The sequence below is a fragment of the Nothoprocta perdicaria genome, unplaced genomic scaffold (genome assembly GCF_003342845.1).
Source record: "Nothoprocta perdicaria isolate Ctin4 unplaced genomic scaffold, notPer1 scaffold_13, whole genome shotgun sequence".
Classification (NCBI taxonomy): domain Eukaryota; kingdom Metazoa; phylum Chordata; class Aves; order Tinamiformes; family Tinamidae; genus Nothoprocta; species Nothoprocta perdicaria.
The window spans coordinates 4848027-4870904 of NW_020454427.1; the positions used below are offsets into that span (position 1 = coordinate 4848027).

General features: G+C 43.0%; 2 protein-coding genes across 2 annotated transcripts in view; one reads left to right on the forward strand and one right to left on the reverse strand.

Moving 5' to 3' along the window:
- Positions 1–4293: 4293 nt before the first annotated feature.
- CNOT7 (CCR4-NOT transcription complex subunit 7) lies at positions 4294–22122 on the reverse strand. The gene is made up of 6 exons (XM_026033554.1): positions 21921–22122; positions 21319–21512; positions 17965–18126; positions 12029–12173; positions 7271–7381; positions 4294–5527 (listed from the first exon to the last, which is right to left on the reverse strand). Exons 1-6 carry the CDS (start codon positions 22035–22037, stop codon positions 5399–5401), a joined length of 858 nt encoding a protein of 285 aa, XP_025889339.1. The 5' UTR covers positions 22038–22122; the 3' UTR covers positions 4294–5398.
- A 618-nt stretch (positions 22123–22740) lies between these two features.
- The window catches only part of VPS37A (VPS37A, ESCRT-I subunit), a 13085-nt gene continuing 12947 nt past the window's right edge, over positions 22741–22878 (forward strand). Inside the window, exon 1 of the mRNA XM_026033533.1 lies at positions 22741–22874. Coding sequence (XP_025889318.1) covers positions 22771–22874 — 104 coding nt within the window. The 5' untranslated portion in view covers positions 22741–22770. The remainder of the gene's footprint in view (positions 22875–22878) is intronic.

Genomic DNA, 22878 nt, shown 5'->3' on the forward strand with positions numbered 1-22878 from the left:
TGTCCCACCTTGCTCCTTACAGAGGGAATCTCTACAGCTTCAGTTTTCAATTTCTGGTCATATTCCTCCCATTCTGGAGAGGTGACTCCATCATTTCTCTGARGTATCCTGATGATACCCGTCACTGAAATACAGCAACTTAGTCAACCTGAATTCTGACTTGATAGTTTCCAGTATTTGGGAACAGACCCAATGCTCCCTGACAGTCACCACGCTCGGAAACCCTTTTCCTGTTTTTTTTCTTTTTTTTTTTTTGCCCTGAAAACAGAAAAATGCTCAGTTCACATAAGGAGGAGACCTGTTTGTAAGGACAAGCCCCACCAAGCACACAAACTCTTTGCTGCAGCCTCAACAACAGAACCTGTTATTTTCCATGTAAACCCGAGACTGGACAGCGGCTCCAACAGCACCTGGCACAGCCCCCCGGAGCAAGGCAGTAACTTGGAGCCTGGCACAAGCACCCTGGCCATTAACCCCGCTACCAAACAGGTGCCCTAGGGCACGCGGAGRGACAGCAAGGGAGCGGGAAAGGGAGCCTGCTGAGCTCAGCTATGAGGCAGAAAAGTAAATCAAAGGTGCTGTCAACAATTAAATGCTTTTGTGTTGTAAGAAAACACTGTTCCAGGTGGTGACAAGTGCAGCCACGAGTCTGAATTGGTATCCTGTAAAATACAATATGCTCTGCAGTGCAGCACAACCYTGCAAATGCAGCTGGACTCCTTTACAGAGAGGCTTCCCTTTCCCTCCCTCCCCACATTTCACCCGACACTCCTAAATGAAACAAATATTTTGTGAGAGCAGGAAGCAAATTCTCCTGCTTCAACAGCCACTAAGAAAATAGGTCTCAGAAGCAAGCGGCACTGGCAGAAAAAAAAAGTCCTAAAACCTGATTCATTGTGGAGGTAATTTTGTCTTTAGCTAGCCATGCTCAAGCTTGGGATACCAGTTGGAAGTTTGAAACCCAAGGCTCAGAAATGCAAGTTGTTAAGTAAAAGAGATGCTTGAAAAAGTGAAAAATAGACACTTAAAAAAAAAAAAAAAGGTAAAAACAGGTAAAAAAAAATTCAGGTACATTTCCATCCATTCTGCCTTCTAATTTACTTAGCCCTTCACCATTCTGCTGCCGGACCACAAAAACAGAGGGGTTACCCAGAAGAGTTTCACAGAGCTGAACAAGCACTATCACTCGAGTGAATAGTTGACTATATATCAACTAACAGGATTAAATGCAAGATTTCTTCAGCACTAACACAAGATAGGACCTTTTCCTTAGAAAAAAATTAAAAATAGAAAACTTCATATCATCTGCCATTCGCTTTCTATGAGAAGAACATCTTAGAAGATCAGCTTGATGTTGTAACTTCAGTTCTGAGGTACCTCCTCTTACCAACACTGCTGAACAACCACCAGAAAAGCAACCTTCTTGTTGCCGGGCAGGTCTCTCAACAGGTTCAGCTCCAGACGGGCTGTTTCCTTTCTTGACCCCAACCTGTCTGTGTGCTCAGAACGTCTCTGTCCTCCTCCTGCGCCACCTGTCCCCGTTTCCAGCCCTTGGAGTCTTCATTTCTGAATTAACTCAGAATTCACTCCTTGTTCATCAGGGCTGGTGTCCTGCCACTTCTGCTTGATTTTCTGCATGTGGGGATGAGCCGTTCCTGAGCTTAGAGGAACCAGTGAGATGATACAATTAAGGAAAAGCCTTRGGTGTCAGAGGTCATCCTCAAATTCACCATAGAAAAAGCCTCAGACCTCGTTTCCAGACCTAGCTTCCTAGTTTGCTCTGTCTCAAGGATCCSTGTTAGGTAGCATCAATGAGAAAAGAGACTGACACTTAAAAATATAAAAAAATATGACAGAACATTATGTTTTGCAGATGACACCAAGCTGGGTGGAGTGGCCGACACYCCGGAGGGCTGTGCTGCCATCCAGAGGGACCTGGACAGGCTGGAGAGTTGGGCAGAGAGGAACCTCATGAGGTTCAATAAGGACAAGTGCAGGGTCCTGCACCTGGGGAGGAATAACCCCAGGCACCAGTACAGATTAGGGGTCGACCTGCTGGAAAGCACCTCCACGGAGAGGGACCTGGGAGTCCTGGTTGACACTAAAAGTTAACCATGAGTGAGCAGTGTGCCCTCGTGGCCAAGAAGGCCAATGGGATCCTGGCCTGCATCAGGAGGAGTGTTKCCAGCAGGTCGAGGGAGGTGATTCTGCCCCTCTACTCAGCTCTGGTGAGGCCGCACCTGGAGTACTGTGTTCAGTTCTGGGCACCCCAGTATAGGAGGGACGTGGAGCTTCTGGAGAGGGTCCAGAGAAGGGCAACCAGGATGATTAAGGGAATGGAACATCTCTCGTATGAAGAGAGGCTGAGTGAGCTGGGCCTYTTTTCTCTGGAGAAGAGACGACTCAGAGGGGATATGATTAATATGTATAAGTTCAGGAAGGGAGAATGCAGGGAGGAAGGGGACAGGCTGTTCTCACTGGTGGCCAGAGACAGGACGAGGGGTAATGGCCACAAGCTGAAACACAAGAAGTTCTGTCTCCAGGTGAGGAGCAACTTCTTTACTGTTAGGGTGACAGAGCCCTGGAACAGGCTGCCCAGGGAGGCTGTGGAGTCTCCTACTCTGGAGGTCTTCAAAACCCGCCTGGATGCCGCCCTGTGCCACATGCTGTAGGTGTGCCTGCTCGAGCAGGAAGGTTGGACTAGATGATCTGTAGAGGTCCCTTCCAACCTTGAATATTCTGTGAATCTGTGAATCTGTTCCTGGAACAGACACAAACATTTGACTTCCAAAGCCACTGCAAGTAGGGGGGAAAAAAAGGCAAAATAATCCCTACATATCAGGTTTTTATATTATATTTCTTCCAACAAACCTAATCAAAAATAGCTTTTAAATGGACTGGCAAGAACCCAGGCCAGGAAAGAGGATTCTTGTCTCTGAACAGAAACGGTGCATGTCTAGACAGCTGGACACGTGCCCGTGCATTTGTTTTCACAAAAGCAATTAATCCCRTCTGCTTTGGAAACATTTACATTGTAGAAATTCTGCAGCTTGGAAGTGACAGTCTTATACAKTAGGGCAATAAAAATACAAAGGCAAGCTTTTTTCACAATCTCTACAGCTCCCCATTTGAATCACTCCTTAATGGAGACTAAATCTAATTCGGCCACGGAAGGTGAGCGCTGCACAGCCCAGCCCAGCCGCGATCCGCTCTCCTGCTCACACAGGGCACATCGGAGCACAGCAGGACTTTGCCCATGGAATAAAACACGATCTTAGCGTCACGCTGGGGACTTCTGAGGAGACCTTTCCTTACAGCAAGGAGACAAGCGAACAGAACTGCTTAAGGGCAGACATCCCACAAGCACTTTGAGCCAGGCTTTTGCAAGCTCGGCTGATGTCACGATAAAAATGCATAACCCTTTTTCTCCCAGGTATTTTCCCATGCAAGCCAAAGACAGAAGTAAGAAATAAAATATATCACATTACCTTGTATACATAAAGATGTCAAAGAAATCGCTGGTGGGCTTTGGACGCCTCAGGACTAAGTTGTASCTGCATCTCTCCAGCAACCCAGGTCCTCGGAACAAAGTCACTGGAAGCCTGTGAGAAGAGCTGAGCTCCGCTCTGCTGCTCTCCCTTAACTCCGGGAACTGGAGGTAGAATCAGCCAGGGAGCAGGGAATCGGATCATTTTATAAGCACAGGAAAGAGAGCTATCATGCTTAGATATAACAGCATACAAAGCTCAACTGAATATAATAAACACCCCAGGAGAAGTTTTGCAACAAAAGCACCAGTCTGTAGTTATGTAAGAAAACATTTCTGAAGCCTTTATTTACAAAAGCTTTAAAAACAAATACCCTCTGTTATGCAAATAATTCGTTGTTTTAAAAAGGACCACCCAGTTACATCATCGTAACTCCATGGAAAAAAAAAAAAAAAAAGGAGAAGAAGTTTTTGAAGTACAAGGTAAAACAGGGTCATTTGGCGAACAGTGGAGCTCTCCCGCTACCGACTGGGGGGGACRGGCACCGGCTCCCGCGCGCGGGCACCCGGGGCCGCACGCTCCATCATTCCAGGCTACTCTTTAGCTATTCAACACCAACACTCCTGCCTGCACCACTGCTCTGCACRCAGGCCACGCAGGGCGAAGAACTTGCTGTAGGGTCCTTTAAAACAATATATCTAAAATATATTGCTAAGATATACTCAAAAATAAACTAGCATTACACTCCTCAGGTAACTTTATTAGCTATAAGTTATTTATATTTTGTTGTTTTACAACAAATCTCTGTAACATCTCTCTTTGTAGCAACTACAAAAAAGCACGATTTAATTGTTCTTCTGATTTAATAATTCAATTAAATAGCATTTTTCCGGTCTTTGGGTTTTTCTCTTTAACTAAACTGCCTTTCAAAAATCCTCAAATCAAGTACATAATAAATATGACCTCATAAAAAACACGTGGGCTATACATTAGGAGACTAAAAGCTCGGAAGCTAACGGAGGGCCGCGGGCCCTTGCAGCATTCCCATATGCAGCTCCCAAATCCTTCCACTCCCGGCTTAGTGGCAGCGACGCTACCGTGAGAGCTGTTCTGTTCCTGAAGGGTGTAAGGCCGGTTTCCCAAACGTCCTTCCCCCAGCAAGGAGCGAGCGGTTTGGAAGCAGCAGCAGGCCAGCCACAGGCTGGCACGTGCAGGATGTGTTTGGCCAGGACTGGACACGAGTGAAACAGCAGCAGTTATTCCAATTTCAGTAGTTTGGTTTKGCTCGAACCAATGGAGGTTACGCAGCGAATGAGCCATGGGCTACGGGCTGATGCCGAGGGAATTCAGAGTGAAGCTGCTGGACTTGGCGACTGATTGTTTTCTAGCTAAGGGCAAAAGGAAAAATAGCTTCAAATAAAACAGAGGATCTGAGTCAGAGTCACCCTCTAAAGTGCAAATTTGATGGTCCACAATCTTGAATAGCTAAAACGCCTGCAGACTGGAAGGGACAGACAAGAAGGGGGAAGCTGGTTATAATCAGTGCTAGTTAATTTGTAGGAGGAAAAGGGGGGTGGGGAGAGGGAGAGACAAAAAAAAAACTAAGACCAACTAGGTAAGTTTACAAGACTATTCATTATGATTTAGTTTTCCCCTCCTCTCTGCCACACTGATCCTGTACATACTTCTTTACAAATGGGCTAGCTATGATAGCAGAAGTAACCCAGAAAATTCTACATATTAAGATCAAAATCTGTGATAGGAACAGTCAGGTTTAGTACATAGAAAGGCAGAAAAGAACGTGTGCTGAGAAAGGGGGAAAAAAAGCCTTATTGTCCAAGGGGTTCAACCAGAGATAAAACCTATATACAAGCACGTGGAGCTCCAAAAAGACGGCCTTTCATTTCATGTCATGACTGCTTGTTGGCTTCTTCTTCATAGGCGTTTCCTGTGCCATTTTGCACATACGATGACCCCGAACCAAGGCCGTATAAGTGGCCACAATATTTGGCATCGTCAATGTGATCTTCAAAGAACATCTAAGGAGTTAAAGGAAATAACACAAATTATTGCCAAAGAAGTTGTTCAGCCTAGAAGAAACCTGCACAAAGGCTTAAAAAAAGTTGCTTGGGTTTTAGCCTCACACATGAAGTCCCAAGGTGCAATGGATGACACGATATCACAACAACACACACAATCTCTTCGAGTGAAAACGTGATATACATCAAAGCAAGGAATCCAATCCATCTTCCCASATATCTGCCCTGGTGAAACAGCCAAATACCAAGGGTGGTTGATGCTGCGCCATCAGTCGTCACCCCCTTTTCTGCAAGTGCAAACGCATTTCTCCAGCTGATTTCTGTGGGGCTCCCTGCTGCCCTCCCAGCTGCCTGCTTCTCCCCATAGGCGTCTGTGCTCTACCTGCTCCTGCACGTGAGGCTCTCACACGAGTCTGCCTCGAAATGGAGATAGCTCCTGCTTCATGAGACACGGCTGTCTGTCTGGGGGGGCAATGCAGAGCAAGGGGGTGCTGAGCACAAAACCCRTTACTGATTTTGGGGGAAAACAGTTTGCTGCTTCTCTGGCTACCTTCTCATCGCAGAGGGGCACTTGGTTTAAAAGGGAACAGCAAACGAAAGCAAATTTTGCAGTAAAAYTGTGCTTACCCTGGACTTCTCAAGTCTTAATTACCAAGAGAATCCTTCCTGAGAAGCCCTATGAAACTCTAAGATATTCTGGCTCTCAGGCCTAGGTTTTCAAGGAAGGAGACAATCTCTCCCCACAGAAATAAACAGGACAACCCATCCCTCCCTCCACACACACAAAATCTCCACTCTAAAAAAAGCTTCCTGGTGGCCATCCCAGGGGTGATCCCAGGGTGAGACCATGAGCGGCAGAAGCCTCGGGCAGCCGGAGGCCTGYGGGAACCAAGCAGCACCCGAGGGTTACACGCATGCGGCTGCTGTGCCGAAAGACTGACTGTGCTGAGAGTTTTGCTCTTTGCAGAACTGTCYAAAAATGGAAAAAATTAGGAACCCTCAGCTTAAAGAGTTTTGAAGCTGTGCAGTTGCTCCTAAAGAAGCAAAGGGGAAAGTGGCAAACCCACAGGCCTACAGTTGTGGCATCAGCATTTAACTCTGATGAGAAGGAAATATAATAATATAAGCTTTGGGCGGGGAAGCAAAGTCCCAGCCAGCACGCTGCCTCCCCTGAGGAGCAATCGGCAACATAGTATGTTTTGTCCCTTCAAAACCATTGTAACACACTGTTTTTCACTAGGCCACATAGCATTAAACACTCAGCTCTACTGGAAAGGCTTTAAAAAGCATCCTAACCTTTGCTGATTATTGCTCTGTTATTTAGAAACGCCACTGTTTAATGCATCTCTGAAATATCATCATCATCAAACCATATTTGTTGGCTTCATTATAATTTGTTATTATTATTATTTTCTTTAGCTGCTTTGGATTTTGTTCCAAACTCAAGAGGGAAGGGTGAGCAGTCCTGGGCAGACTGCAGGGAGCCCTGTGAAGCTTACACCAGAAACACAACCCCAGTGCCAGGGCATTTTACCTTCTATTCATGTAAAACATCCCAATAGCCCCATGTTGTACACAGATGGGCRGCTGGGATAGGCTAAATCTGCAAGACCTGGCTTCCCTTGCCCTGAGCTTCCAGTTAACTGCCTGGTGTCCAGTCCAGCAAGTTTATGAAAAGCAGCAATCCCACCTGACTATTGCAGCACCTTACTACCATGAAGACAAACCAATATGTGCACCTACTTCTCTCATTTTGAAAAAGGCCATTCCTGTGAGTAAAGAATCAGATCCTGCCTGATGCTGTGGTCCTATCCTTTCCAGCTCTAACTGCTCAGCCACTTCTTGCAATCCACCCTGAAAAAGAAAACAGTACTGTTAACTGCAGAAGAAAACACAAAATAAAAATCTGAACTGCAATGTTTAGGAAAAAAATGTTCCCTGGACCTACAACCTCGGGTGTATTTTGAAGTTTGGCAGAGTAGCTGAAAGAGTCACCACGCCTGACAAGCGCAAGCCTGGAGAATCAATCCTGTGCCAGTCCTAAACACAGTATTAGCTGTGACCAACCAAGCTTCTACTCCTCCAGGTTTGATTCTCCAGGAAACAGAGGTAAATTTAATTCCTTTACATGTTTGAAAAGTCTGGCACACAAGATGAACAGAACAAGGTGCTCCTGTTTCAGGGAAAATTTAAAAGGTGAAAATGCTGCTCTACAAACACAGGAATTCAAGCACTTATGAGTGGGATGCACAGCAGATGCCTCCGTATGTTAGAGCACCTAGGTTTCCTCTGAAATACATTTTTCTTTCCACTTACCTTTCAACAGCTAAGCTAGCGTTTTTTTCACTTCCCCTCACAAAAACTTTACTATCCAGAACACTGGATGGAGTTTGGGAAATTGTGACACTTTTAAACACCAGGTGCTAAGGTCAAAACAAGGCCTGTCCCTCTCTCCAGGACATTTTTATCCTCTTTATATTTAAAGCTTGTTTTGTTAACTACAATAAGATTGCAGGAAAAAACACATGCTTACACACACAAGAAAACAGTGCCTTGTAACTAGCTTTAAGGTACTAAGAGCCAAAGCAAAGGTCAGCTTTTCTCTCATATATATACTTAGCAGCCTTTAAAACAGCCCCACTACATTTGTAAGGGGAGCTATTTCTTGCAGGAAGGGTATGAGCAGCTCCCACACAGAGAGCAGCTCACATTTAAAGCAGTTCCTCTCGGATCCCTGGTACAGGATTTAAAATGACAGCTCCAAAGACTGAAGGTGCAGACACCACCGCACAGCGAGTTGCTCTCAGAGCTAAAGCCTCTGCGGTTTTAAAGCAATTTTTCTCCCYTTTAACTTTAATGTATGTGAAAGCCCTGGCAACTCAGACTATTCCCTAGACTGCAGTGGCTAAATTAACCCTTCAATTTAGTGCCAGAAAATATGAACCACCATCGCTTGCAGAAGCAAACCTCTCAAAAGACAGGGTTTTTTTTGTGTTTTTTTTTTTTAACATAGATAGCATACATGTCCTTAAACTGATCTGTGTTACTTCTATTTGTTTTCTAATACAATAAATTACACAGCAGGAACACCGGGGACATCATTTTGCAAAAGCTCTCCTGTATCATTAAGAAAGCACGTTGGTGCATTACAGTGTGCAAAGGAGAAAGAGAAGCCCTTCGTGCACCTGCAAAACCTGCACAACAAAACACAGCACAGGGGCCGTGGCTTTGCAAAAGATTCCCTAGTGTGAATTCACCTGCTCTCACATCCTTAACCTCTTTTGAGGACAGGAAGGGAAGCAGGGAAACAAAAGGGTAATAGTGCAAGCTGAAGTTCAAAGAGCAATGGAAAAAAAGATTGTTTGCAGAAATGTTTTGAAAATGTCTATGATCCTTACAGCTACAGGTTTGGGCCTGGGGTTTTGTTAAAGAAGTCATAATAGTCCCAAGTAAACCCTACAAGCAACATGGAAATCAGGCATTTCATTCTAGCTTGAGCAGCACGAGCCCAGGGCTGTTTAAGAGGAGGAGAAGCCCAGGGCCCAGGCAGCTCAGTGCTCCTTGCTGTCTCCTTGCACCCAAACGCTGCAGCCTCAGGCTCCCTGGGCTGGGAACAGGCCCTTGGAGAAGGGGCTGGCATGTGGAAAGGAGGAGCATCCGGCTGCCAGGCTCTTCCCTGCTCTCCCGCTTACCCCTGGAGCTGGGCACTGCTGTGAACCCTGCTGAGGYACCCCGTGCTGCTTCTCAACCCCTTCAAGCAGGGACCAAGCTGCACTTTGGCATCAGGCTCTTCTATATGAGACTATTTACACCCGCTTCCCCTAGCTCTGGTTTTTATTACACAAGGGTTTTTTTCCYTCACTGATGTTTACGCTGGCTACAAGTTCTGGAACGTAGATGTAACAACTAAATGTTTACAGTGACAGACACCTATAGAGGAATGTTTTGAAAACAGTGCTTTCAAAGTTATATTTATTTTTAAATTCATCAAACACTACTACTGTGAGAAACATTTTGGACTGTAACTGCTAGAATTATAGAGTAAGTCTCAGCTCSAGATGGAAGTGCTATTGAGATTCACTTTCAGACAAGACTTTGGCATTTTAGGTAAGATYGCTTTTCTCTTGGGAAAAGAAGATGGGAAGACAGAAGAACAGAAACCAAAGGAAAACAAAAATGGAATTAGTCACAAACTATGGATTATATCACATCTTCTGCCTGCTGAGATACAACTTTCCTTTTCTRTAGAGATCTTTCTAGAACAACCAGATTTTCAGAGGAGAGGGTCAACAGAATGATCCATGCAATCACGTTACCAAAATCAACAGCAAATCCAGGCCAGCTTCTCAACTTCCATTGCACTGAAGAGTTCATTGTTCTGTACAAACACTTTTATTTATCATTACTCCGGAAAGTATGGAATGGTCAACATAGAAAGGTTTGTAGAGAGTAAACCAAAAATATAAGTCTATACTGCATTTTGGTATTTCAAATTAACTCTCAAACTGTATACCCCTAAGGTGCACACAGGCCCATTTGAGTTAGAGCAGAGTAGCATACTGTAAATTCAGAGACTACTTTAATTCCATAAGAGAGCAACAAATGGCTTCCGAGTCCTAAGGGATGCTCTCTTCTCAATGCCAAAATGCATTTTTTGATGGGTGCAGGGAAGCTACAGCAAATGAGTGTATTGCGTAGAGGAAACTATAGCAAATGAGTGCATTTCACACATGGAAAAATAACTTACACAAGTCAATAAAGGACAAGTGCACAGCAGTTCAGTTCACTGCAATTTAATAGGAGATTTAAAGTGACATATGTTAGGAGACAGCGCATGCATCTGGAGAGTCACAGGAGTGCAGTGCTCGCTACAGAGCTGCTCTGGGCACAGAGCAGTTCCACCATCATTTGGTATTTGGTGTTTGCAGGGGCTGGGCAGACCACATCCCTTCCCCTTCTGTCACCACCAGGCTGCAGGTTGGATGACAGGATCGAGATTTATCCCAGGAAAGCTGACCTGAGTATCAAACTGAAACATCCTCCTTGTTCTTGACTTTTGCTGAAGTAAGATCTGCAAGGGTTTTTCTCATCTTTTAAAATACACTGGAATCTCTAAACAAGTCAGATTACATAAAACTACTACTTAGTGAAATGATAGGAAATAGAATCCCYCCCTTCCTGCCCCCATTCCAAATGGGCACTGTCACTAGGAGCTTATTAAATMTGTCACCTTTCCCAACATACTGAGGTTGGATTATACACTTTGTTCTTAGTGTAAACTGCCACCAGTAGGACACCGGGACTTTTTTTTTTCCTTCACCAGGAAGTCCATTTTTCCTCCTGGTCTCACTTGCAAAAAAGCAGTTTCTGAAACATTCTTTAGCACCTAGTCTTTTGCCAGGCTGATCATCCCAACAGCAACTCTGGATGAGCACAGGTAGGAATACTTCCTTGCTCACTGGGAACAGAGATCTGCATTTTCTATGTCACCTTGGTTAACAAGAGGCATTACAACCTTACTACCCACACAAGTGGGCTGCTCCTTAGAAGTGACACATTCTGCTGGGTTAACCTCAGAAAGGAGCAGGACTGCCAAGCCCACGCAGATCACTAGTTCAGCATGCTGACGTGGCAGCYATTCCTTAGTCAAGACTGCATGGTACTAAGGCAGGGTTCTTCTTTTTCCTTTATGTTCCCATTAAGAAAGTCGAGAGAACTGGGTTACTTGCCACGAAAGTAGCGAGTCCTTCACTGCCTCAGATGAACCTCATTCCAGCAGCAGTCCAGATTCCCAGTTCTTTGGCAAGCAAAGCTGTAACAGTCCCCGCAGCTCTGGGGTCCCATCTGTCACTTTGCTGTCTTCCCCTTCACACACTTAGCTCCAGTTTGCATTCATTCTCCAGTCCAAAGGAGTCTTCTCCAAATTTTAAGCCCAACAGAATAAGTCAATTAGTAGCCCCACTGGCCTGACACATGAGATTAGTTTCTAGCACTGCATTTTTCTCCTAGAAGTTGCATGTTGTCCCTGAGCATACGCTGCTTTTTGTCTTTCCTTATGGGGCCACGTGAAGCTCTCCTTGCTCCATTCCTCTTCCCGAGGCTTCCACAGCATTACTTGTTGTCATTACCTTTGCCAAGACGACTGCAGTCCTTTAGTGGACTGCACAATAAGAAAATAAGAGTATAGGAAACCCATCAATTCTTATGGCTCGAGAGAAGGAGCACTTCCAAACGTGGGCTTATCTGGCAGCACAGACTACACGCAGCTACTGATACAATATCAGCTTCCTCTTTAACTGGTAAGCGGTTGTAAAAGTTGATGTGYGCTCCTGCCCTCCTCTATCAGTAGCCTTTAATATTAAATATATAAAGTTTGGATAAAAAGTGCTGATTAATGGATAATAACAAGGCAAAACAGGACAGAAACCAAGAAAATCACTTGGAAGAAAATTCTCTCTTCAGAAATAGAGCCTGCTCCGAGGCATGTAACAGGCTACTTACCTTTAGATTTTTGCAACTCTTCATGAGATATTTTACATCGTAGATGACAGGGAAAAACAATCTCAATATCTCAAAGAAGTCCAGCTCTTCTTCAGGTAAATTAGAATTTGTCAGGATTTTGATTAGATAGCCAAAGTCATATCCACTGCAAATTAATAACAAAAACAACATAGGCAAATAATTTAGAAACATTCTTCTCACTTCCAACATCAAGACTTTCTTTATGTACACAACAGGAAGACACTTTGCTTCATTTCACACAACTCTGATTGACTCTTATACAAAATCAAGTATCTGAACTCAAATGATCCTACTGCAGCTTCTACAGAAAATATGGAAAACTCAGGGCTGCCTAGAGGAGTTCTCCAAACCCTGAAACAAGATAGAAGTACTGCTGGGGWTTCACCTACTGCAGACTTTATGCCAATAAAGGCTTATTTTCTAGTGATGACTACCCCTTTCCTAGGAAGGCAGAGCCTAAAGGTCAGTGCTGCACAGTAGCTGCTGGCTGCAAGGACTGCCAGTCCCCAGGCACAGCTGCTCAGCCAGTGCCGGGCTGCTCAGCCTCTGACCATGAGCAGGCACCGCTGAGCAGGCACAGAACCAGAGCACAGCACGTGTGMGCGCTGCAACTGCACGGGCACTTGCAGGACACTGGAGAGGCAGCTGGCACAGGAGGAGGACACTCGCCCTGTGCTTGAAGGGTCAGTCGTGCACACACGTGTTGAACAGGATCAGGGGACCAGCCCTGATCTGCATTATTCAGTCAGCATTGAATTAAATTGCTTCCTAGATTTGGTTTATTTGTATTATTTTCAGAAAAGCCTGTACCAGCAGGGGGATAAAACAAAACACAGGGCTGTCTTTTGAAGGCCACATCGGCTTATGTGGCCTTCTTAGCATGCAGCCACAGCACAATGCAAATGAACAGGCGGCCACTACACAYTCCTAATTCACAGCTTAAAACTTCATGTTTGAGCCTGGTAGCATGAGGATTATATCCTAAAAATGAAAATTTTGCAACRTGGTCCAAATCTTGCCCAGGGCCTTGGAGCTCTAACCATACAGTGAGTACTACAGCACCACTGATCCTGCAGACACTCAGCACCTGCTGACTTTCCATGCAGGGCCAAGGCTTTAGCTTGCTCACTACACACAAGAACATGAGTTTTACATGTYTTGTATATGACATTCTTGGCACCGCCTTAGTCTTATGAATTTCTACATAKATGCTAGAAAGTCTTCAACGTGGCAAGAGTGAATGGATTGTTTCCCAAAAAGTCCATTAACACAAGACACAGGAAAGGCAGAAATTGCTAGAGCTCTCAGGGGCTTCCTAAGGGGTACTCTGATGGGGACATCAAGTYGAGTAGAGCCAGCAATGCACTTGCTGCTTTGAAGCTGTTCTTGCAGCACTCCAAGCTCCACAGCAGCAGCCACTGGCCAGGAAGCAGAGGAGTCAAAAGTTAGAGATTTCTGCYGAGATTTACAGTGTAAAAACTTGTAGCATGCTTGGCAAAACAAGAGCTTGAGAGGTTAACTTTAACAGAGAACCTAAGAAAAAAGACTCTATGAGCATAAAGCCTTCTTAGGCAGAAATATCAAAACAAACCAATCAAACCCCATCACCAAAAACAAAACCAAAACAAAGAAACACACAAAAAACCCACACACACTAATGTCCCTCTCCTATCTTTACCATACCAACTTGCTCAGAAAGACACAGTCAAAAAAAAATGCTCAAGATTAAGGATTAATCTAGAGATTAGACACAATGCTCGAGTTCACTGAATGTGTAACACTTGTCATCCTCAGGGCTCATACATAAAAGCCGTATCACTTCCAATTTCTAGAAGGAAATACTGTGAGAACACAAAATTCAAAAGATTCATTTATTCTTTGCACTAAGGGGCAGCAGGTTATCRTTAATTTGCAAATGTGATGAAGAAAAAAAAGGGAAGCAGTTCTTTGAAGAAGGGGATTCTTCAGCAGACAGAACTACCCCTCCACTGGATAACAGCATCCACTCGGATAACTGGATTCCTGGATCTTGATCATGAGTTAGTGTTAGTCAGCTCAAAGAGATCCCTTGCATTCCTTAAATTCCAGCTGTTTGCACTTAGTCCCATTGTTCGCATACCAGACTTTATTAATCCCAGTACACTATCAAGACATTTGTATCATCTTTTTACTATGGTTATGGTGGTATCATCTTTTTACTATGGTTAACACATGCCAGTCATCTAAGCTTACAGAAACATAACAACTGCCTAACTCAAGACTGCCTAACTGTCTAACTCAAGACTAAATTCAAAGTAGCTCTAGTTCACAAATTTTTTGATTGGCCACTGCTGACACTAGCAGAGGGGTAAGAAAGTCCACAGCAAGCAACTATGTAATTAACCAACTCATTACAAGAGTTTTCCTCTAATCCTCTAACAGGCAATTAGTGGTTGGTTTATACTCCACAGCACACAGGCTTCCTTTCCCTTAAAGGCTTTCACTCTTCTAATAGAATCACTTAAAGCTACCAAGTGCAGCTAGCCACAATCCCTGGAGCTACACAGCACACTTACAAGCCAGGGTTTTTTCAATGAACTTGGACAGCTGGARGCAACAGGTCCATGGAAAAGATCAAAAGAGTCCGTATTTCTTTCCCTTATAATCCAGGAAGAATTCAGATAGCTAATTAACTACAAATTTGATACTCAAGTACAAGCTGTCTCTGAAATAAAACCTGGCGTGCTGAAAAGGCTCAACTTACTCCATTTTATAACCAGTTCTGTACTCAGATAGAAGTGGGCCAAGAGATTAACTTTTACAAAAACTAGACACAAGTTATCATTAAAATGGAAATTTGCAACTTGGAAATTTGCAACTTCCCAAAAATGTTGAAGGTAAGAGGCATGTCTGCACAACCTACCTTTCAAGGCAAAGCAAGAAGCAGACCAGTCAGCTGAACCTCCACCAGCATCCGAGCTCTTCTGCTTTCTGACCATTTAGACTGCAGTTTCTTAACTGCAGCAAGAATTAGCAACCTGGAGCATCCTCCTCCTCTCATTTGGGTTGCTCCCTTATCAACTCAAATACATTCTAGTACTGACAAATGATTTAACAGCCTCTTTCATGACATGTTAGTAAATATAAGAATTGGTGAGGATGCAAAAGACCCTTCACTTGTGGCTGGCAGATATGCTGGCCCACAGATATTCTCCAGTAGGTCAGGATGCCAATGTGGCTACATCAAACAGAAAAGARCTTATGGACAATCTGAGAAGTTAACAGCTTAGAAAATAAATCGCACTAGAGTTCCAGAAAAGTGAAGAACAGAACAAAAGCCTCACTCCTGAACAAAAAAGCATTCTTGTCTTATATTATTAAGAGATCCACAAATTTTTGAGGTCAGTAGTACCCGAGACATTTTTGAGAAACCAGAAACAACTGAACAATATAGGGAGAGGGGGGATTAACAAAAACCTTCCACAGACCAGCTACGGTTAGAAGCAGTATATCACTAACCTGTTAGAATAATCTTTCAAAATCCAGTTTATAAGTAATGAAAAGCATCAAGAATTTAAAGCCACAATTAAGATACTATCCTCTAAAAGGAAATCCTGAAGTGGAAAGTGAAAAGTTCCAATACTGCTGAGAACTACAAGAGTATATGATCTAAACTAAAAATAGATGAGCAAGTTTTGTAAAACTGTGTTTGGAAAGAAAATACTAACACAATTATTTCTTTGAAAGTTAGTCATCTATGAACACATTTTTCCATGTATTTCYATGGCCTTAGGGCATGTAAAGCTCACCATATATTTTTCCAAACTGGAACCATAAGTTCAGATCCCACTATGGCCACTGCAACTCTCCAGCACAGCCTTTTCAGAATTCAAAGAATTATTACAGGGACACTGTACATGAAATATAACTTTTCAATCGAGTGTCACATCAATCTAGTGTCTGCTGACAGAATACGACCACAACAAGCCTATGATTTGCTTAAAAATAACTGTTTACTGATCTTTGCTACGCACCTTCTGTGATACATGCTCATTACATAAGCTCTCTCCATTCAGTGTTAGCTTTCTCTAGTCTGTTAAACTCCACCTTCTGTGCTCAAGATCAACTTGCTTTGTCAAGCCCTAGTCACTTATCCAGCCTCTGAATTCAAGCAGTAGTCAAAGTCCTGCAGACAGTCAGCATTCACTAAGTATTTCCTGGAATAGTTATCTTAACAGGATTCCTGAAAACATTTTTAGAAACTCATTTGCAACTGAAATCCACCCTAACACAGAGGCAACCAAACTTTAATAAAGCTATTCCAAAAGCCTAATGCAAGCTGCACGAATAAAGATGGCATTGGGCACATAGGTTACACTGTATTTCTATAAGCATGATGTCAGTCAGGAACCACACCCAGCCAATAAACCTATGTTTTAAACAGAGTCCCTAGTGCAGAAATGGCTTATGTCTTCTTCTGCTAGTGTAACTTACACTAGAGCCCTACAGTTATTAAAATATATCTGAAGAAATACATGTTTGCATATATCTGTAGAACAGCATGTTTGGTACATGCTATAAAAACACGATGGCTTTGGCYGATGTATCAATTACTAAGTAACATCCACCCACCATCCTCCTAATCCACATAAGTTATTTTTACTACATTTAATTGTAAATCAAAACTGTTCTGTCTTTTTCTAAGGTTCTACCCTGGCAGCAAGATAACCAGAATAAGGTTATTCTGAAGTCATATTGTGAGTTGCAACTGCAATGAGTAGAATATGTTGCATGCAGGTGAAGTCACAATTGCAATCCAAGTAAATCCTCCTCTTTTATGTTTTTATTTATTTGAAAGACAGTTTATAACTGGAAAATATTTCTAATAAGTCAGAGATGAATTCTTTCAGAGACTGGGTCAACGAACTTCCCAATACTCACCCAATTCCTCTCCTCCAAGATTTACTACTTAAGGACAGACAAGGGCTGTGCTTTTTTTGTTTTGTGTGTGATTTTTTTTGTTTGTCTTTGGTTTTGTTTTTTAATTTCTCTCTTCTAACTTAGTAAGCTCAAATTACCACTACTAAATGCAGCCAGTGGGATAAACAAGAATAAAACTGTAATGAAACCCCTGGTCTCAGCTGAGGCATTTGTTTCAACTTTGTTGACTTGCTTAGCAGCCAGCATTTAGAATGTCAACATAAGGGCATGGCATAGCAAAAAGCCTTTAAAGCCACTGCTGCTTGCAAAAAGTGCAAATTATCTCTGGCATCTAGTTGACTATACAACAACTGCCATATAATAAGATTTTAATCAGTACACTTAACCCTGGAAGATATTTTGTGTCTTGACAGTTTCACAGAGATTCAACCTTCTCATTTCTACTCCTTTTATTTGGAAAATTAGTTCCTATGAAGGAATGAATTGTAAAATGTATTCACTGCTGCAATTAATACTTTCACCACGGCTCCCCTTTTAAGATGAGCAATTTGCAGCTCTGCAGATTACCATACAGTTTAAAACAAAATGTGAAGTTTTATAAAACAATTCACTGTTAAGTCTGCAGACTCTCCCAGAGCCAACCAGTATTTGCTCAAGAAATATTAACAAATAGTTTTCTTTTACTGGTCTTTCTATTATTACTTGCACGTGTGGTATGGAAAGATGCTATGCCACCTGCTGGCTTGGGAGTTTCATGTTTTTCTGGTTGACCTCTTCAGTGAAACCAGCTATTGAAATATAATACTAGTACCACTCTGCATACTGTATTCTTCTAATACAGAAGAGTATTACAATAGAAATGTCTTTTTTAAAGCTTATCAGGTAAGTGTTATAGACTATTATGGATGTGTATATCAATTAAAACATGAGGTGTGAAATTCAAGTTATAGGAGAGTCAAAACGAGCAATTCAAATACTYAACATAGAGAAATTACCTATGAAATGAAAGCCACTTGACTCCTTCACACAGTACAACTCCGGATGTCATAAGCAGTTCTGCAAAGTACTGTGTCTCAATTCCTTCTTCCTCATGCTTTTTAAACTGGATGCCAGATGTCGTGAGTAATTCAATTGAGTCCTGGGCATACATATCTTCTCTGAAAGAGAGAAAATTAAAATTTATAGACCTTAGTGATTACAAACCTGGCAAGACTTTTTTTTTTTCTTTTCCTACTCACTCCACAGGCTTTATTACAATAGAGAAACAACAGCTTGACTGCATCCCTTGTTTATTACAAAAAGAATCACTTTTCAGACTACCTGTTAACCTTCATTAGCTTCTGATCGTTCCCTGTATCTCCATTCCTACTCCCTGCTCCCCATTTTATGCCCTTGTGGGGCTCCCTTCTGTGAAATCAACAGAGGAAATTAAACGTACAAACACAAACATTTAACCAAAACAGATCTATTACTTACACTGCAACAAAGTATATACTACATTTGAGAGGCATTTAGGAAATCCGCTACAGTCTAGAATCAAGAATAGCCCACTAGGTCCCAGGACTGTAGACAGTATTTTCTGCCCATTTTCTGTCTTTCTATAATTTGCCTCACAGAAACATTTACACACACAGACACATACATACCACTAATCAAAATTTACATCTCATTAGGATGGGAAATTGAGTATTTGTCCCATCTAGTTGATTCTTAATATTCAGCTAACTCCAAAACTTCTATCTAAACCATCAACTTAAAGGAGAAATTCAACTTCTAGATTATGGACCTACAGCTTAATAGGTTCCTCTATGCATTGTTTGATCCCTCATATCCCTATAGTTATTAGTTTCATGACTAGTATTTTTGTGGATTCTTAGAAGTGTTGTGACTAAATAGATAGGGTTTTTTTTTCCAATCATAAAACTTAATTTGTATTGTCATGATAAACAATGATAGAATGATTAACCAAAAAGTAAATGCACCTGTGGATTTATTTAGAAGACAATAATCATACTGGTGACCACAACATACTGGTCTACAAACGCTCTTCATTGTGAAGATTTTGATTTTAGTAAAGGAATACCCCACCCCTCAAATTAAAATAGACAAGACAGTCCCAATATATCAAACTTGAAAATTACATTCAGTGGCAACTTATATTCCCTACACTTAATAACAAGTCATCATTCATCACGACATGTAGATACATTCTCAAGATGTGTTACATCTTTTTTTCCTCCCTCCCACACAGCTGCTCATTAGGTCTCCAGCTTTAAGGCTTCCCAACACCTGTCCATTTCCATAACACATTAAAGAACGCAGCCAAAACAAACATGCCTATTTCTCTTACACACACACACACACACAAACCTAGTTTGTTGCTCCATAATCAGGTGGGTATTTAGTTCAGAGCAATATTTGTGCTCTTTAAAATACATTGTGACAAGACCTGGCCAGAACAGCACACTCACATAAAAAGCACCCTCTAAGGAGAGTCAGCAGCTGTTTTGTTTCAGGAGAGCATTTGGCACTGAGCCATTTCCCAACAGGAAATTTAGAAACAGATGAAAACTTTTTTTTTTTTTTTTTTTTTTTTTTTTTTTTTTCTCTCTCTCTCTCCCCCCCCAATAGTTACTTCCCTATTCTTGTTAAAGATATTAACCTCCTATTAATACCCTTCTGTAAACAGCATTCATCTAGCTTAGACTTAGAATAAAATCTCTACCAACAACYGAGCAACAGGTTAGCTCAGCAAATAGCTAGTTCCTACCTTACTCAACTTCCCTAGGTATGTAAGCACCTGACACAAATAGGTGGAAAACTACTTTTGTTTTCAGTTACTTAACAGTAGATAGATCTTTGAAGCTCAGAAAATGAATAAAACATAACCCAGGCTCTTCTTCACAGCTCACAGCTTGGAAACTATCCATTCCTCCTCCTCCTCTTTCTCCCATGCTTAGCAGGATTAGTCTATTCATTTATTAAAGAAATAGATAATTTCTAGCTACCATTTGAAAAAAAAAAAAAAAGTAGGGTCAAGGATACCAAAAGAAGCAACCCCCACTCTTTTTTTTCCTGATCTTTCAAATAAAAAGAACATGCCACTCTTCAGGCCAAGCTGATYTGTGACAAGTCACAGCACTGCATGTGTAGAAGAACTGAAAAAGTACGAGATAGGGACCTTTTTTTTTCCCCCCCCTCATTGTAACAGTCCTGTTGATTTCGAAAAGATGTGCTTTTATCTGCAGGAGAAAAAAAAAAAAAAGGGCTCATTCTCTAAGGTTCCTTTATAGGAAGATACACACATAATTTATGCCTATCAATTTTTCCAGTGTTCAGCTCATTAAAAAAGACACATAATTAAGAAMTGTTTGCACTGATACTCAGACTGAGCCATATAAGAACCTGTCAGACTGATTATGTCWACTCTGGAGGAGGAAAATAAATAAGTAAATAAATAGGAGAAAGATATTGCCTTAGCAACCTTATCAGCTATATAGTTGTTAAAGACAACTATAACACCACTCAAGTGCCTATGCGCACTGGGAAAGTTACATTCCTGCTTAAAGATTTATCACCGATAAAGCTGTGTTCTAAAGGTCATCATACTATTCTGCCAAACAATTAAAAAGTTTGCTYTTTTTGTTTTAGATGCATTGACTATAAAAGTACTACACACAAAAAAAAGTTACCCAAAACRGCTGTAGGAAAAAAAAATTTAAAAAATCAGCCTATAATAGTTACACTGTAGAATACAGCAAGTACCTTTTAGCCTATTAGAAAAAAAATAAATAAATACAGGAAGTAGAACAGTCTCCTTTGAAAACAGATTAAAAAAAGCTACCATATTAAAAAGTTGACAGCATTTTACCTACATTATTAGGCTCTTCTTGTGTGCCTTTCATGAAGAATAACATTAAAGAAGATGCTTTAGACTTGTTGATTATTGTAGCACTTTAACTTTTAGAGAGATAACTGCGTTATAATTTTATCCAAATATCTGTGCTACCCTTTTAAGACACACGAGAAATAACATACMACTCTTTAACAACCAATTTAAGCTAAGTTTATGTGCTTTATAGTTTAAACTCCATACTTCAAAATACGTATATGCAGAGCCAACTCTTGCATTGCTTTAAAAATGTTGTTGTAATTGTTTGCACTTCTGAACTACAAACTAAAGAGCTCACACAAAAATGAAAGAAAACATGAATTTCCCCAATCAACCTTTTTTTTTTTCTCATATAAAGCATTCCTAACAGTGCATAACCACAACATAAACTTTTATAACATTTTTGTATAAATAAACCAGAAACATGCATCCAACTRTGAGAGAATTTGATACTTACGTTAAATTAAATTTAAAATTGAATTGCCAAGTTGAAGTTCCTGGAGGGTATTCTCCTTGCTCGTTCATAAACGTCAGTCCTAGCTGAATTATTTTTAGCAGGTCTACATTGCAGCGTAACAATTGGTACTGATAGTCGGCATTGCTCCTGAATTCTCCAATGGGCCTTGCAACTACACCTGGAAATTCTGTGTCCTGTAAGAGCGGAGTGAGAACTTCAACAAAAGCCCTTCAAAAAAAGTGATTTTGATGTTAAATTTTATTTCAAGCGTGGAGTGACTTTATAACTAAGGAATAGAGTGTAATTAAAATAATAAAAATAGCAAATAAGGATTTTAATGTTTATTATAAAGCTTTACTATTACAGTAAGTCAGATTTTAATGTTTATTATAAAGTTTTACTAGTACAGTAAGTCAATATTAAGATATCATTGCTCTTTCAAGAAAAAGAGTTTGAGTTTCTCTCAAGTTAAAACTTGAGAGAAAATTCACTGAAAAGTGAATTCACTTTTCAATAAAACTTGAGAGAAAATTCACTGAAGAGTGCACAAGTTTGGTGCACTTTGGGGGTAAGAGGCCAGGCAAAGCTGAGCCGCTGCTTACCATAGCCACATAGTTATACTTGCGTATAACCTGGCGGATTTTCTTCATCTCCTCGTCCAAGTTGCAAGCCCAGACCTCGCAGATTCTTTGGCTGTGGTCGACGGTGGCCGCGGGCATAGTGGGGCGCGTCACGGGCCGGGCATCCACAGCGACACTGCCCCGGCGGCCACCTGCATGGAGAGCGGCCTCGAGCTGCCCTCACCTGCGCGGCACGGAGAGCAAAACCGTCACTTCCCGCCCCTTCATCGAGGCGCGGAAAAACCCTTAAGCCCCTAAAGGGGCGAAGGCCACGCGCGCGGCCGTTACGACCGTTACGGGTCGCGGCGAAGGCGGGAACCGCGGGAGCTTCTCCCGCCCCTCTCCCCCCCCCCCCCCCCGCGCGGCGGCGGCGCCTGCGCCAGCCGCGCTGCCCCGGGGCCCGGGGCCCGCGGCCCCGCCCGCCCGCCGCGCCGCGCCGCTCGCACTCACGGTGCCGGGCGGGCCGGGCCGCGTTGCGGAGGCCCCGCGGCGGCGGCGGCCCCACGTCGCCACCGCGAGCGGGCGCGCGAGACGCTGCGGCTGCCGCCCCCACCGCACAAAGCCATTACGTCATCAGCGCGCGCCGCGGCCCCCTCACCTCTGACCGCGCCGCCCGCCAATGGCGGCCCGCGACGCGCCGCCCCACCCGCCTTCACGGCGCGGCGCCCCGCCCCCCCGCGCGCGGCGCCCCTCATAGGCGGCGCGTCACGCGCTGCGCGTGACGTCAGAGCGTGGTGGCGTAGCGCGGCGGCGCGGCCCGGCGCGCAGCGCAGAGGGGGCTGCGCGGACCGGACCGGAGCGGACCGGCCGGGACCGGTCAGGAGCGGTCAGGATGAACTGGCTGTTCCCGCTGTCCAAGGGCAGCGGCTCCGCGGCGGCGGGCGCGCCRCTGCCCCCGCTCACGAGCCTGCAGCAGCAGAAGCAGCGGCAGATCGAGTCG